The sequence below is a fragment of the Lepisma saccharinum genome, chromosome 14, assembly GCF_977018435.1.
Source record: "Lepisma saccharinum chromosome 14, izLepSacc3.1, whole genome shotgun sequence".
In the NCBI taxonomy this organism is placed as follows: Eukaryota; Metazoa; Arthropoda; class Insecta; order Zygentoma; family Lepismatidae; genus Lepisma; species Lepisma saccharinum.
The window spans coordinates 49,178,791-49,193,116 of record NC_139242.1 but is presented as its reverse complement, the minus strand read 5'-3'; the positions used below and the strand labels follow the sequence as shown (position 1 = coordinate 49,193,116).

The window sequence follows — 14,326 nt, the reverse complement described above, 5'->3', positions numbered from 1 at the left end:
TATATTAATGTAGTACCATTTGTTAGATGTGTTAAATACTAATACGATGCTCTTAATGTGGGCCGCCTTGGGAACACGGGCTACTTTTGTCTCACCTACCTTAATACCAAGTGCTATTCATTGTGTGTGTGTGTGGTATTCACTTGTTTTGATCGCATTACTAGTGACTACATTAATCAATGTGTAATCAATTACTGTTTGCTTTCAGGTGATTGCCGCCGAGGGTGAACAGAAGGCGTCCAGGGCCCTGAGGGAAGCCTCTGAGGTCATTGGGGACTCAGCTGCAGCACTTCAGTTGCGCTACCTTCAGGTGAAATACATATTACAAGAGTTTACTTTTAAAGCATGTGTATAGTAGATATGAAATTAGTTCAAGAAATAATGACAAATCCAAATAATAGATGATAATAAGCAAAATTAAAGCGCACACAGACTGTGCTGGAGAAGGATTAAATATATATATATATTTATATCATAGATTATGATAATTACAATAACTGCTGAAGTGACGCTCTGAATATATGCATTGGTAGTGGTTACCAATTCATTATATTATAACAAGAGTGTGATGGTCGAGTAGGTATATAATCAATTCACTGCAACGTGTAAAAAGTTAGATTTGTTACACAACATGTACGAAATCGCAGCGTTTCATGTACTTCAACTATGTTGCTTGAGTAAGTACACAATCAGTTTCAGCAGCACGACTAAGAATTCACGGCACTTTAAAAATGTTGCTCCAATAGGGTCACAATATTGCTCGAATACGAATAAACAACACTTCAACAATGTTGCTCGAGTAGGTACACCATCAATCTCAGCACACTCAATAGTTGAGATTTGTCGCACAACCTATACAAATTAACAGCACTTCAACAATGTAGATCGAATAGGTGCACAATGTTGTTCGAATAGGAATTTACAGCATTTCAACAACTTTGTTCGAATAACAATTAACAGCACTTCAACAATGTTTCCGAATAACAATTAACAGCACTTAAACAATGTTTCTCGAATAGGAATTAACAGCACTTCAACAATGTTGCTCGAATAAATTCACAGCACTTCAATAATGTTGCTCGAATAGGAATTCACAGCACTTCAATAATGTTGCTCGAATAGGAATTAACAACACATCAACAATGTTGCTCGAATAGGAATTAACAGCACTTCAACAATGTTACTCGAATAGGAATTAACCGCACTTCAATAATGTTGCTCGAATAGGAATTAACAGCACTTCAATAATGTTGCTCGAATAGGAATTAACACCACTTCAACAATGTTGCTCGAATAGGAATTAACAGCACTTCAACAATGTTGCTCGAATAGGAAATAACAGCACTTTAATAGTGTTGCTCGAATAGGAATTAACTAACAACACTTCAACAATCTTGCTCGAATAGGAATTAACAGCACTTCAACAACGTTGCTCAAGTAGGCACACAATCGATCAATGCAGTCTGTAATCGATTAGATCTCTTGCACAACATAAGTACACGAATAAAATAAACATTAACAGCCATTAATCGATAATGTTATGCTCTAGTATATATGTATATGGTGCGACGCTATAAACGATACAATACACTACATATCTTATTCCGAACATTATGGTTGGCTATTGTTCTGCGCTCTAAGTAGGTTTGCGAGCTGAGTCACTTTATACGAAAACTGTATATTGTCAATCCGTTGTTGCTTCTTCTTGTTGTTCTTCGGGCTTTCCATAATCACAATGATCCAGCCAATTGAAGTTTCACCATAAGTATGAACTTCTGGTTCCTTCATCACTTTTACATGTTTTTCCACTTGAGATATGTGCATAGTATGTACTATTAATGCAACCTGAAACGATAGCACTATCCATGAAAATAGGTTTATGACCAAACATTTCTCAACATAGGTGGAAAAGAATTTTTTGTTCTCTGGCATCAAAACCTTTTAGTAATACTGAGCTAGTTGGGCGCATATGTGTCTAGAATTACCATATAATTTAGTCAAATGTACCAATTTCAGTAAATGATACGGTGCATTTTTATTATCAAAAACCTTAAATAAATGTTTTTGGTTAAAACAAGCAACATTTTTGTGTGTACATAAGCTCGTTGTAGATTGTGAGAGCTAGTGGCGTTATCGAGGAATTATTCCGTTCTTTCTGGAATCGAAAAAGTGCAGTTTATAAAAATTAAAAATTTGGTTCCAAAAAGAGGATATCAACAAAGTTTATACCACACCACAAAAACATTTTCCATAATTCAATTTCATATCTATCTCATACCTTTGCGTACATCTAAGTTAAAGTACTTGAAATAAGATCATCAAAATTTGAAAGGTTCGAGATATTTCCAAAACAATTTCCTACACCATCTAGTACGGAGCCAAAACATCTTGAGTTAGAAAATAGAAGTAGCTACTTCTTGCTTACCCCTTTAAACCCTTTCTAACATTTTAGAGTAAATAACGTATAATTAATTAGATATATTACACATTATTTTAAGTTCAATATTGAAAAATTTCACGTTAACATAATTGCATAGTGTATAAACAATTACTTTGGTCAGAGGTTTTTGCATGTTAAGTATAATTAATACTTGGTTCAATTCCTTTTATTGTTTAATTTCATTTTAAAAATTAGATTAGAAAAACAAGAAAAACTAAATGAAATTACTTTTAAATATAAAAATTACACACGATAAACAAGTGTTAACTAATCATTTGGTATATGTGGATATATAACCTGATTTCTTTGTTATTTCAGACACTGAACACAATTTCAGCCGAGAAGAATTCTACTATCATATTTCCCCTGCCTATTAATTTACTCATGCCTTCAAGGAAAAAGGATTCTTAAAGAGTAAATATTAGAATGTCACGAAATTCCACTTAAATCGTGCATTATTAAAAAGTTGTAAACGACATTAAATTTGTATTATACTAAAACTAATCAAAGCAATACAGAATTCTCACAATTAAAAACCGAAACATAACATTCGTAAAATGATTTGATTTGTAACCTCAAAGTAAGAAATTTTCTCAATTAAACAAAATTTAAGTTATATATTTGTCTACACTTTCAAACGTTGAAGTAGCTTTAAAAGTAATGGGTGATTTAAGATTATAGATATTTAATAATATAAATTAAGAATAGATTTTAAGTACCTGATAAAGTATATACATAACATTTTAAAATATGTTTAAAACATTATTTAAAACCGTGAAATTATATTTTTTACGTTCAACAGACATGAAAGAATGAGAAGTAGCTACTTCTTGTTTTTCGATTAAATTTATCTTTCTAAATATATTTTTATTGACTTTAATGAGCTTCGAATACATTTTGTTTCCAAAGGGTTCAAAGATCTTCGTAATTAAATTATTATCCTTATTATAATAATTATATCCTTATTATCTCCAGATTTTTGTTGTTGTTTTATATTTTAATGTTTAATAATCAGTAACAAGTATACTAATATCCAAAATAACAACTACCTAGGTATAGAATACATTTATTAGATTGCAAAACAGTTTTCACTGGAATCATTGTAATTAGTAAATATTGTAACCAAGTTAAGCATTCAATAGGTGATAAATTACTTTAGTGCTTTATAATTAATATTAATGGATTGTGAATTTGAAAAATGCAAAAATTGAGTAATTTTTATTTATATTTTTTGCACTTTATATATAACGTGTATTTTTTTTCTAATTGCAGACACTGAGCACTATTTCAGCCGAGAAGAACTCTACTATTATATTCCCCCTGCCTATTAACCTACTCACTCACTTCATGAAGAAGGACTCGTAATATGCAAATATCTAACATTTGATCGAACTCTTTTTTTGATTTTGTGAATTCGAACATTTCTTACACACGTGTGCAGAAAAAATGATACGGTCTGTCATCATAACCTAAAGCACAGCGTAATATAATGGGATTTGGGGGAACATTAGTTAGTTTTATATGCAATGTGGATCCAGACTCAAGTTAGAATTGGTATTATGTTGATGCATAATGTACACAGTGGCAAAAATATTTTCTTAGAAATAGATGGAGTTTTTTTTTTAAGCAGTGTCTATCTTTTTGAAGTCGTTTTATCTTAAATTGGTTCAATTTTTCAGAATTATGGAATTTTCAAGAATAATTAGAATTTTTAAAATTACAATATTTGCTTACAAAATTTAGCATTTTTCAAAACTATAATCCTCAGCAAAAATATTTTAAATATAAATGTACACTCAAAACATGATTTGGTTCCAGAAAACTCATTTTAAAGGGTGCCTTCGTTGAAATTTATGTTGGGCTATGGTCTACGATAAGTACTCATTTCTATAGCTCAACACTTACATAATATTATCCAATATATTATGCATCTAGTTACTAGTTTGTTATAGTAAATTTAAGAACAGTTTGTTGTATAATATGTTTGATAACTTTAATAAATAGTTTTGCACGAAATGCCGAGAGAATTATACAATGACTGATTTTTTTGCTGATAAAATTCAACTTTCATCGAAACCATATGCTCCTGAACCTACTTGCTGCTTATAAACAATTATTGATTAGGTTTTCTCCCTTTATTAAACATAATCATATTTTTGGATTTGCAAATGGCAATTGATGTTAATAATATATAAAAAATCAGCAAGTAAGGTAAAATTATTTTACGTTTTGTTCATGTTTAAATATAACATATAATTTATTTCTTGTTACAGACACTGAATACAATCTCAGCTGAGAAGAACTCTACTATTATATTCCCCCTGCCCATTGACATACTCACTTACTTTATGAAGAAAAAGGATTCCTAACGTGCAAAACCTTAGATGCGCCTTCTCGAATTATTTTCCTTCCTGATTGGAAAATTCTGAGAAAGTAGCATATAAGTTGATTTACAAGCATTCCTTTATTCTTTCAAAGATAAATGTAACGTTGTGGTCAGTCTCAGGGCTTAACAGAAATTTCTAACAAAGAATTAACATGAAACATGTACAAATTTTGCAAACATTTAGATATTCAATTCGCTATAAAAGATTTTCTTTGAAGAAAATGTTTCAAGAGACGTACCTAGCTATAGAGCCACTGGTAAATTTTGTATAAGTTATAATAAAAACCGTTTCCAACTTGTGTTTGATTTACAACAAATTTGTTTTTCAGTGTTGTGTACATAGAATATTTAATGCTATACTCATATTTTTAATTTAAAAACAACGATATTGGGCTAAAAATTTATTGTATGTTTAGAAAAGAATCCTTTTTGGTAAGATTTTTATGATAATTAATATTATCTTTGACATTTCAGTTATTTTTAATAGCATCTATATTTATTACTTTGTCTATGTTTCATTACTAAAATTTTATTGGACTTATTGAAGAAATTGAAGAGTGTAATTTGTGTGACGTTTTAAATCTATACAAAACTTTCAATGTAATTTTTTGAAAACTATCTTGCATGATATGTAACAAAATAAGGAAGTTACATAACCATACCAGTTTTCATCATGTAGGAGGTATTTATATTCGAAATTTATGTAATGTACTTTGAGGAGCGCCAGAATGGTGGGAGACTGATTACAATTTCCAGATAATAAAAAATATGTTCGTATTAGTGTTTTGTAAGTTTAGTAATGTTTCTAGGCATTTGCCACAGCCAAGAAAAGGATAATATAGTTTAGCTTTATAAACATTAAATTTATAAAATTACACTGAAACAAGAGACAAATAATCTCCACGTTCCGCCAGACTCATTCATTATAAGCATATAGGCGTTATTTATACAAAGTGTACATACTCTAAACCCAATTAATATTAACTAATGCGAGCCAAACAATCCAAAAAATAATACTCCTAGTCAGCAATAGATTAATAGTGCCAACGTGCCAATTTTCTTTCACATAAAAATATGTAGTCTAACCTAAACTTATCGGTTTTATATAGTACATATAATTTTAACAGCGAGAAATATACTCAGGACCATCCATCTACCATCGATAGTTATATCGAATGCAGTTGACCGATTTTATTAGTAACTTCGAAGTTGGATATTGTAACGAATTACACTCATTTCAAATGGGTATTATTGAAGCTCTAGAATGTATTTTTGTAATAATGAGATCAATAAATCTTGTAAAAATTGAATTAAATGAAAAAGAAAGAATTAAGGTTCACAAATTATTTTCTTATCTGTGATAGATGTAAAGCAAAACACGTTTATTGTTCCATGTGTATTGTCAACATAGTGTTTCTTTTTTGTTACATTGTTTAAACACTAATATGTTTTAGGTAAGTACAAAATTGTGTGTGCTTCATTAAGATGAATCCTTAATGACTTTACACTTTATATACGAGCAGGGTATACATTTCTGTATTTGGAAAACACGTTCACAAAGTAGCAGCGAAGATTTGTTGTAATGTTTATTCATTGCTAAAATTGCAGGGAACAAGTCCGTCAGTGGTTAAAATATGGATTACAGTTAACATATTATGCTTATATTAATGTGTTGTTGCACATATTTTGTATGTTGTGTCCACGTTTGTGCAGTAAATTTGACAAGAAATTGCCATGAATTTGCAAAAAAACAAGTTTTTTTTAGTTGTTCATGTAGAGACAAGTGTTTTTACAATGTGGTATTTTAAAACGTTTGTTTATGTAAAATTATGCAATGCAAGGATGGATATGTGCCTATGCAAAATACGTATAGTGTTTCTTTTAGTTCCACTATTTCTTCGGTAATTAACAACATAATGTTCAGAAGGGGACGGAAATGTTCAGGATGACTAGGGAGCAAAAGTGTGGTTTGTTATAAAATTTTAATTCCCTGCTTTTTGTGTTTAGTCATTACACAAACACACACACAAAACAATTACACTGTTATAACACTGTCTATGGTAATATATCGCAACATACCAAAAATATTGTTGACTTGTTTTCTGTTTTGTATTAATAATGTGTTAACTTCAAATTTATTTCGATATAGTTGTTATTATTATTATGTCTAAATTCTAGTATATTATCTTCAATTTTACATTGTTTTTTATCATTAATATCAGCTTCATCAAATATGTTTATTTTGCTTCTCATCTAAACGTCATTTTCATATTTAATTTTCATTTATTCAGTGCCGTTGCATAAACGTGCCTTCAGAATATTCTCCCTCTGTTTCATAGATTCATACTGTTCATACTATAGCGTGAGAATAGCGATCTATAATCGACGCTAATTAATAATTATAGTTTCAAAATTAAGACTCTCGACTTCCAAATGAAAAATAAAGTATTCTGAACAAGGCTCTCTTTATTCAAAAGACATTAGATATAGTTATGAATTTGTCATCGAAACACGTTCTGATATTTGTTTGTATGTAACTGGATTATTAAATTTTATGTATTCACGTTTGTATTTTGTGTTGAATAAAAATTGCACATATGGCTGCGCATGTGATTTACCAAAATTTTGTATTATGTCATTACTTATGTATCTCCAGTACGGAATTATAAATATTCAATTAATGATGGAGCATCATGTGTGAACAGGTGTAAAGGTGTGAACAACATGTTCGATTAAATGAGGATGAATGATGATTAGATAAAGTAGGGAAAGTAATTTACAATAAGTTGCTTTTTTATTTCTCCTCCTCATACACACACACACACACACACACACACACACACACACACACACACACACACACACACACGCACACATGTATATAACAGAATGTATATCTAATTATTTTGAATAACAGTAAAATATTATCAACTCTTTACACAGTTCCAACACGTTGAAAAGGTATACGCTAAGTTTCGTGAAACAAATGGATCTCATGTTTTCATTAAGTTATGTGGATGAAATCAACTTCTTTAAAAAAATCATGGTTGAGTTTTGATGATGATGATGTATCCCATAATTGGAATAAGAGAGACATATTACAAAAGAGAAGCCATTCTTAAAATTAAAAAAATATTACAAGCATATTTTAATAATTTCTACAATAGTAATGTATAGGCTCCAGTACAGCATGTTATTGTATTTTATTTTCTTGTTGATGTTACTTTTGTGAATTGTAAATTTATATACGTTAACAATTTTAAAAATACTGCTAATTACGTCTACCCTAAAATTTAAAAACTTGGAAAAATCCTTGTATATATACACCTAGGTATATTAAAAAAACATGAACAAATCTTTTTTTATCGTTCTCTCTAAAGTAAATAAATCAGACGTATTTGACCGTAATAAACTCACTAAAACAGTAGTTCTCAAACTTTTTCCTCATTGTACCCTTTAGTCGCAACTGAAGGTCTACTGTACCCACACCATAGGTTTTATCCGAATAGTGGGAATTGGATTTTATATATATATATATATATATATATATATATATATATATATATATATATATATATATTTGCTGCTGGCTGATTGGTGGGGCGTTTTTGATATGTTGGAGGCGCGTATCTGGAATTGAGCAAAATTGCATTCGGGCTGTATGTAAAGATGGTAAAGAAATAAATATTAGAATCATACGTTTATTATTTAATTGGGTGTTCGCATGTTTGCAATCTTTATGATCGGTTACAAGAATAAAAATGTGAGACACATGCATGTTGAGAAGTATGTAAAAAACATTAATTTTCATATATTTTTCAGAGTTGTTGAAAAAGTAAAGAACAAAAATACGTTTGTAAACGAACTGTCAATCACAATTTTGGAGTTTTTATTGTAAATCCTCAGAGTTTCTAGTGAGAAGGATGTGCCTTCATAGCCTGACACAGTTAATCATGTCTGGTTGTGCACTTGAAACTTTCAAGCAGAGATTTGGCTCCAAATTTAGTCTATTATAGATTTCGAACAGTATTTTATTTCAAAACATATCAAACAAAGATAAGAGTGTCAATGACAAAATCAACCTTACTTCCCTGTTGACTGTTAAAGCTATTATTATTATTATTTATTATTAAAGTAGGGTTACACTTAAGCTTACAATTTACTTTCCATTGATTCTGTAAGTAAAAAACAATGAAGTCTGTTCTACACGCCTGCAGCAAAAATGTTGTAATGTGGTTTTTCTCAGCATTTGTCTTCCGAGCTGATCGCGTACCCCCCTCAAGTCGTTCATGTACCCCTGGGGGTACGCGTACCACAGTTTGAGAACCACTGCACTAGAGTAATAGCCTATTACATAATTAAATATAAACGAAATGAAAATACAAAGTATATGCAATGTAGCAGAAGAAATACGCTAATAGGTAAGGTTAACTAGAGGGTATACGGTATATACCCTCGATACAGCGCCTTGAATAACGTAGTGTGGAAAACGGCACGGTTCTGCGCTCTCTGGTTGGTTCCACTCGAAAATGATCCGCTAGAGGCGCTGGTGTTGGACCCGGTGCTTGGTATTCTTCTGCTTATAATGGAAGTAAATGGAGTTTTCGGTGCAACGTCTGATTCTTTTACATGAAGCATTTCTATGAATGTGTTAATTGCTATGATATTTGGTACAGTGGTCGCGAAGATATTAACGAACATTCTAGACAGTCGACCACGTCCTGTTATCGTCATACTTTCGTTAATAATACGGGAGAAAAAATACGCGTGGAATGCTCTTGGCAACTAAATTTTTGTGTATGAATTAGGTTCATTAATATTATCATCATCATCATTTCTTTTAAAGATATACACACTGAAGCATTTGTATTTTTGATATTTACTGTCTCTTTTCTTCCGCTTTAAACTAAACGCGGCGTTGATGATAATGATGATTGCATGAAACGACAAGGGGAACCCCAAAAAAACTTTCTTAGTGCCGTCGACATGAGTAAACTTTCAACAGTTCATATGGCGTATTCGCGTGTTACTTGTTACTTCGGTCGGAAATCTCCTTAAAGGAAGGGTGCTGAGACCGAAGCGACGCGCTACAGGGGGAGTTCCCAACTAAGTGACAAGCGACATGGTGCCTTCAGTCTATTAGCAAGCGTTGCTTGGCGAACAACAGATAGGAGACACGATAAAGCGCACATTACAACAACAGATCTAGGCGACACGATAAGCCACACGTGTCGCTTTGTCGCTTCTGCGTCGCTCAAACTGGGCCATTTCCTCAATAGCTTGCAACATGTTGCCGTGGTTTGTTGTTCGCGCATACGCGATGCAATGAGTGTCTTGCTTTAGTGAGATTGCACACCAAAGCGACAAGCGGCACGCGACACTTATCGCTTTAGGATTTCACCAACCGAACGCTGGGCTGTGCTTCCCGTCATGCAGCTACGATGTGAAATGTTGCTCTTGATTGGCTCCTTTCCAAGCAACATGCGTCACTTCGGTATGAAAGTTGCCTTGGACGGAAGGATCCGTGTCGCTTTGGTGTGAAATCCTCGTATCGTTTGTCGCGTGTCGCTTTGGTCTAAAATCTCCTTGAGGAAACGGCGCAGTCAGAGCTTGTGTCCCTACGGTTCGAAAGGCTGCATTGATTACCGACTGCTCGCTTTCAAGCGACACTTGTGGTTTGTCGCCTCGGTATGAAACATGTCTCAGGATACTATTTATATTCTAATAACATAGAAAAATAAACTCTAATACAGAGTCCAAGACCTGACGTCCGGAATCACATTGCAATGTTCTTCTTGTGTTACGCACGCATGCTATTTATTTATTCATTTTATTTTACTTTTCTCTCCAAATTAATGCCATTTCGTGACTGCAAATCACTCCACAAATATAAATGTTTCCATCAATTCACGTACCGCCTTTCAAGACAAACAAATCTACACAATATTTTCCAAAAACTAACAAAGCCGCATTACTTTCATAAGAAAATTAGCACCGATTCTGATCGCACTGCCATCTATGTTCTCATCAGTCGCGGGAACCAGTTTCTTGGGTCGTTTTCCACACTACGTTATTCAAGGCGCTGTACCCTCGACTACAGCCCTGGCTTTACGTAGATGCCGCTGCTTACATTTGTACAAGCACAGCTTCTCGCGTCACTTCAATCAAACTCATATGTTGCCACTGTGGGCTCAAGTCCACCGTGATGTACTCTTTGATCCACCAAAATAGCCGACACGAGAAATTTTCAGAATTATTCATTGTAGAGGAGAAATCACAGAGAGATAAGGAGAAACAAAGAGAGAAATGAAGAGGGAGTGAAAGAAACAGAGAATGAGGATAATGGGAAGACCGATAGATAGAGAGTATCCGCGGAAGAAAGAAGGAAATGTCAAGAATAAAATCGCAGGAGAAAGATGTTAAAGTAGAGAGAGAAACTAAATATAGAAATATAAAGAAACAGATAAAGAAGGAAAAGAGTAGAAAAGAAAGATATGAAGGAATAGAAAGAGAGAGGAAACAAATATATATACAAATATAGAGGGAAAGAAATATGGTAGAAAGAAAACGAGCTAGGGAAAGCAAAAATGTTCATAGCCATACTGAAGTGGATTCGACTTAAATTCTCCAGCGAGGCAATCAAAAGGTCACTTTGCAGCGTATCATTACCAAATGATCAGATGAAAAAATAATAATAATAATAAAAACGATTCCAACACATAAATTCCTCTTGCCGACATCGTTATTCACATTAACCCAAATGAAATAGAAATAATATGAAATACCTAAAACATTAAAGCGATTCATGTTAATAATAATAATGTACGATTATAAGCCTACAAATTGCCAATTTTTTTTTGCTACATTTTACTTTCTGCACAAACAAATTTTGTCCTTGAGAGAACTTTTTCTTCTGGAAGTGCTGACTTGTACTTCCCTTCTTTACAAGAAGAAGCACACTAGATGTGTAATGTTTACAGTGCATGCAATAGTGTTTTTTGTAACGCGTCCGCTATGGTCATTGTGGCATTTTCTTCCTGTTGTACGGTTTTGCGTTGAGAAGAAAGAAGTATTTCTTTTTTCCTTGCAAAATAAGTAGACCTGATCAACGCACTCCGTTTCCTTACGAGCCTTGGAAACGGTGTGGACACTTGTCTGTCACCTTCTGTTAGGCTTCAACTGTCCGTCGGGCTGTGTTTTATAAAGAGAAATGCGAAATACTGGTAAAATTAAAATTGGTCACTCACGTATTACATATTGTTTCTCAAGTATCTCTGAATCGGTCTCTTGTATTTACTTGTATTTTTATATTTTACTTCGCTTTTCTTCCGTTTTGGCCTCATCGCGACGAAGAATGATGAAATTGATGATGGGGCTCTTAGAAAGCAGCACTCATATCCAGGCGGGACTCGAATTCGGAAAATTTGATGGTGAGACAGTACTTCTGCTACCGGTGTGGCTTTAGATCTCTTTACTCATATGATTATAATAGTATAAATAAATGTGTCATAGTCGTTTCACTCTGGGGATAAGTTCGTCACATGCTGTGCATGCATGGGACACTTACTTTGCACGAGAACAAATGTACCTTTCTATATTCTCCTTGTTTGAATTGGTTCGACTCTCTGTGCACTCGCTCGTCAGTTGGTGCGACACCCACTCGTCTACTTCGTCGATTTGGTGTCAAGCAGTGTATTTCGTGTATGCACCGTTTGCACTACGTTTCGGAGCGGTGTAATGTGTGGTGTAAGGTCACGTGGTGCGTGCTAACTAATGAAATGAACGTTCAAAGCAGCTGACAGGCATTTGTTGAACCAGCCTGACACCGGAATACACCTGCACTACACATAGTGTCTAAAAGTGCAGCGAACTGGACGGAGTTTATGTTTCATTACAACATGGTGCAGTCATTTTTTACATAACGATTCTGTTTCATCTGTGGATAATATACAAAATGAGTTTTGAAATCCTTAATTGTTACGAATAAATCTTAATGAAGTGGCAAAAGAAAGCTAATTGTATATATGACTTTTTTGGGGCGATTGTACAGTTGTCTCTTAAAAGTTTTAGGACAACGACATTTTAAACTAGGCAACCCAATTAACAAAAGGCGTTAGTGGGTTGCGCGTAGAGTTAGGCTCAATTTCAGGTTTGCCACATGCAAAATAGATATTTATGAAATACGCGAAAGAAATAAAAGCAACTATTATTGTATAAATCTAGAAACAAATATCAGTATTACATTTGTTGCAAATGAGAAATACTTTCTGAAAGAAAAAAAAATCGATTTCCTAGTACTTCATTGCTGATGAGTCTACACAAAGAAAAGAAGAGAGAGGAAACGGAAGGGGACAAAAGACAGGAGAAGAAAGAAAGGGAAAGAGGAAAAGTAAAGGAAGGAAGAAAATAGAGGACAGAAGTGGATAGGAGAAGTAATGAGGAGAAAGGAAAAAGATTCGAGGAGAGATGAGGAAAATGGAGGAAGATGAAATACGAGGAGGAGAACGAGATGAGAGAATAGGAGTTTGGAGAGGAGAGAGGAGTGGACAGTAGAGTAAGAGAGAAAAAGAGAAGAACAAAATGAAGAGGAGAAGATTGCAGGAAAGTCGGAAATCGAAAACAGCAGACGAGTGGAGAAGAGTGGGATGGAGACAAGATGCGAGAAAAGTATGGAAGGCGATATGAAATAAAAGCAGAGCAGAAGGAGGAGAAAGAAGAAGAAGGAGGAGAAGAGAAGAACAGAAGGGACCGGAAACAAGAGGAGAGAAGAGGTAGTTGCAGAAAATATCGTCTCAGCCTCAGGAATTGATGCATTGATCAAATTATCGACATGAAACATTCAATAACATTTTGAAATGTATTTGGAGAATGTGTTAGATCGTTGCGAAATGCCTTCTGGCTGAGTTCAGAGCAAGATAAAACCTTCCACGTAAGATCTTTGATTTTACCTGCGATTATATCACTAGAAACATGAATGTAATTTTAATATTTATAAGAATTATCCAATTGGGCTGCCAGTGGTCCCAGGTTCGATTCTCCTTAGGAGGTGTTCCCTTTTTATTAATTCTCCTTTTATTAATGAAGAGCATGGTGACATTATTTGTAATAGCAGAGTAAAGTGGTTACATTGTTCTGCATCTGGAATTTATATATATAAGAAAAATGAATTCACACATGTTCAAAGGAATATTTTCATGTATAAGATCGTGAATTAACGATAATTGTGCACTGCTTCAAAGACATCGACAAATATTAATGAAATAACTATTTATATTTGTGGCAATTCAGGACATACTAATTTTACCCATTTTCCCACTCGAGTTCAATGCAAAGATACCTCCACAAATATTGACTAAAACGTTTTCATCATGTGCAATTGTTTATTAATGTTTTCTCAGATTTGTACTACGCGTACCTTCGTTTGCATTGTTACAAACAAGTATTCTTTGCACATTACATGTAGAAGGAGAGTTGCATCTACATTTCACATTGTTCAGCTC

At 33.4% G+C, this 14,326-nt stretch overlaps 1 protein-coding gene across 14 annotated transcripts in view; it reads left to right on the top strand.

The window, feature by feature from the left end:
• Window positions 1-7,426, top strand: part of LOC145998865 (band 7 protein AGAP004871) — a 280,450-nt gene extending 273,024 nt beyond the window's left edge. For 10 of the 14 annotated variants that reach the window (XM_083135546.1, XM_083135545.1, XM_083135557.1 and 7 more), the window contains 2 exons: window positions 209-310; window positions 4,714-7,426. In XM_083135546.1, the coding sequence (XP_082991672.1) occupies window positions 209-310; window positions 4,714-4,809 (198 nt within the window). In that variant the 3' untranslated portion in view covers window positions 4,810-7,426. Of the gene's footprint in view, window positions 1-208; window positions 311-2,758; window positions 2,855-3,712 lie in introns of all 14 variants that reach the window. The other 4 variants (XM_083135548.1, XM_083135554.1, XM_083135547.1 and 1 more) reach the window with 3 other exon arrangements.
• Window positions 7,427-14,326: the final 6,900 nt, after the last annotated feature.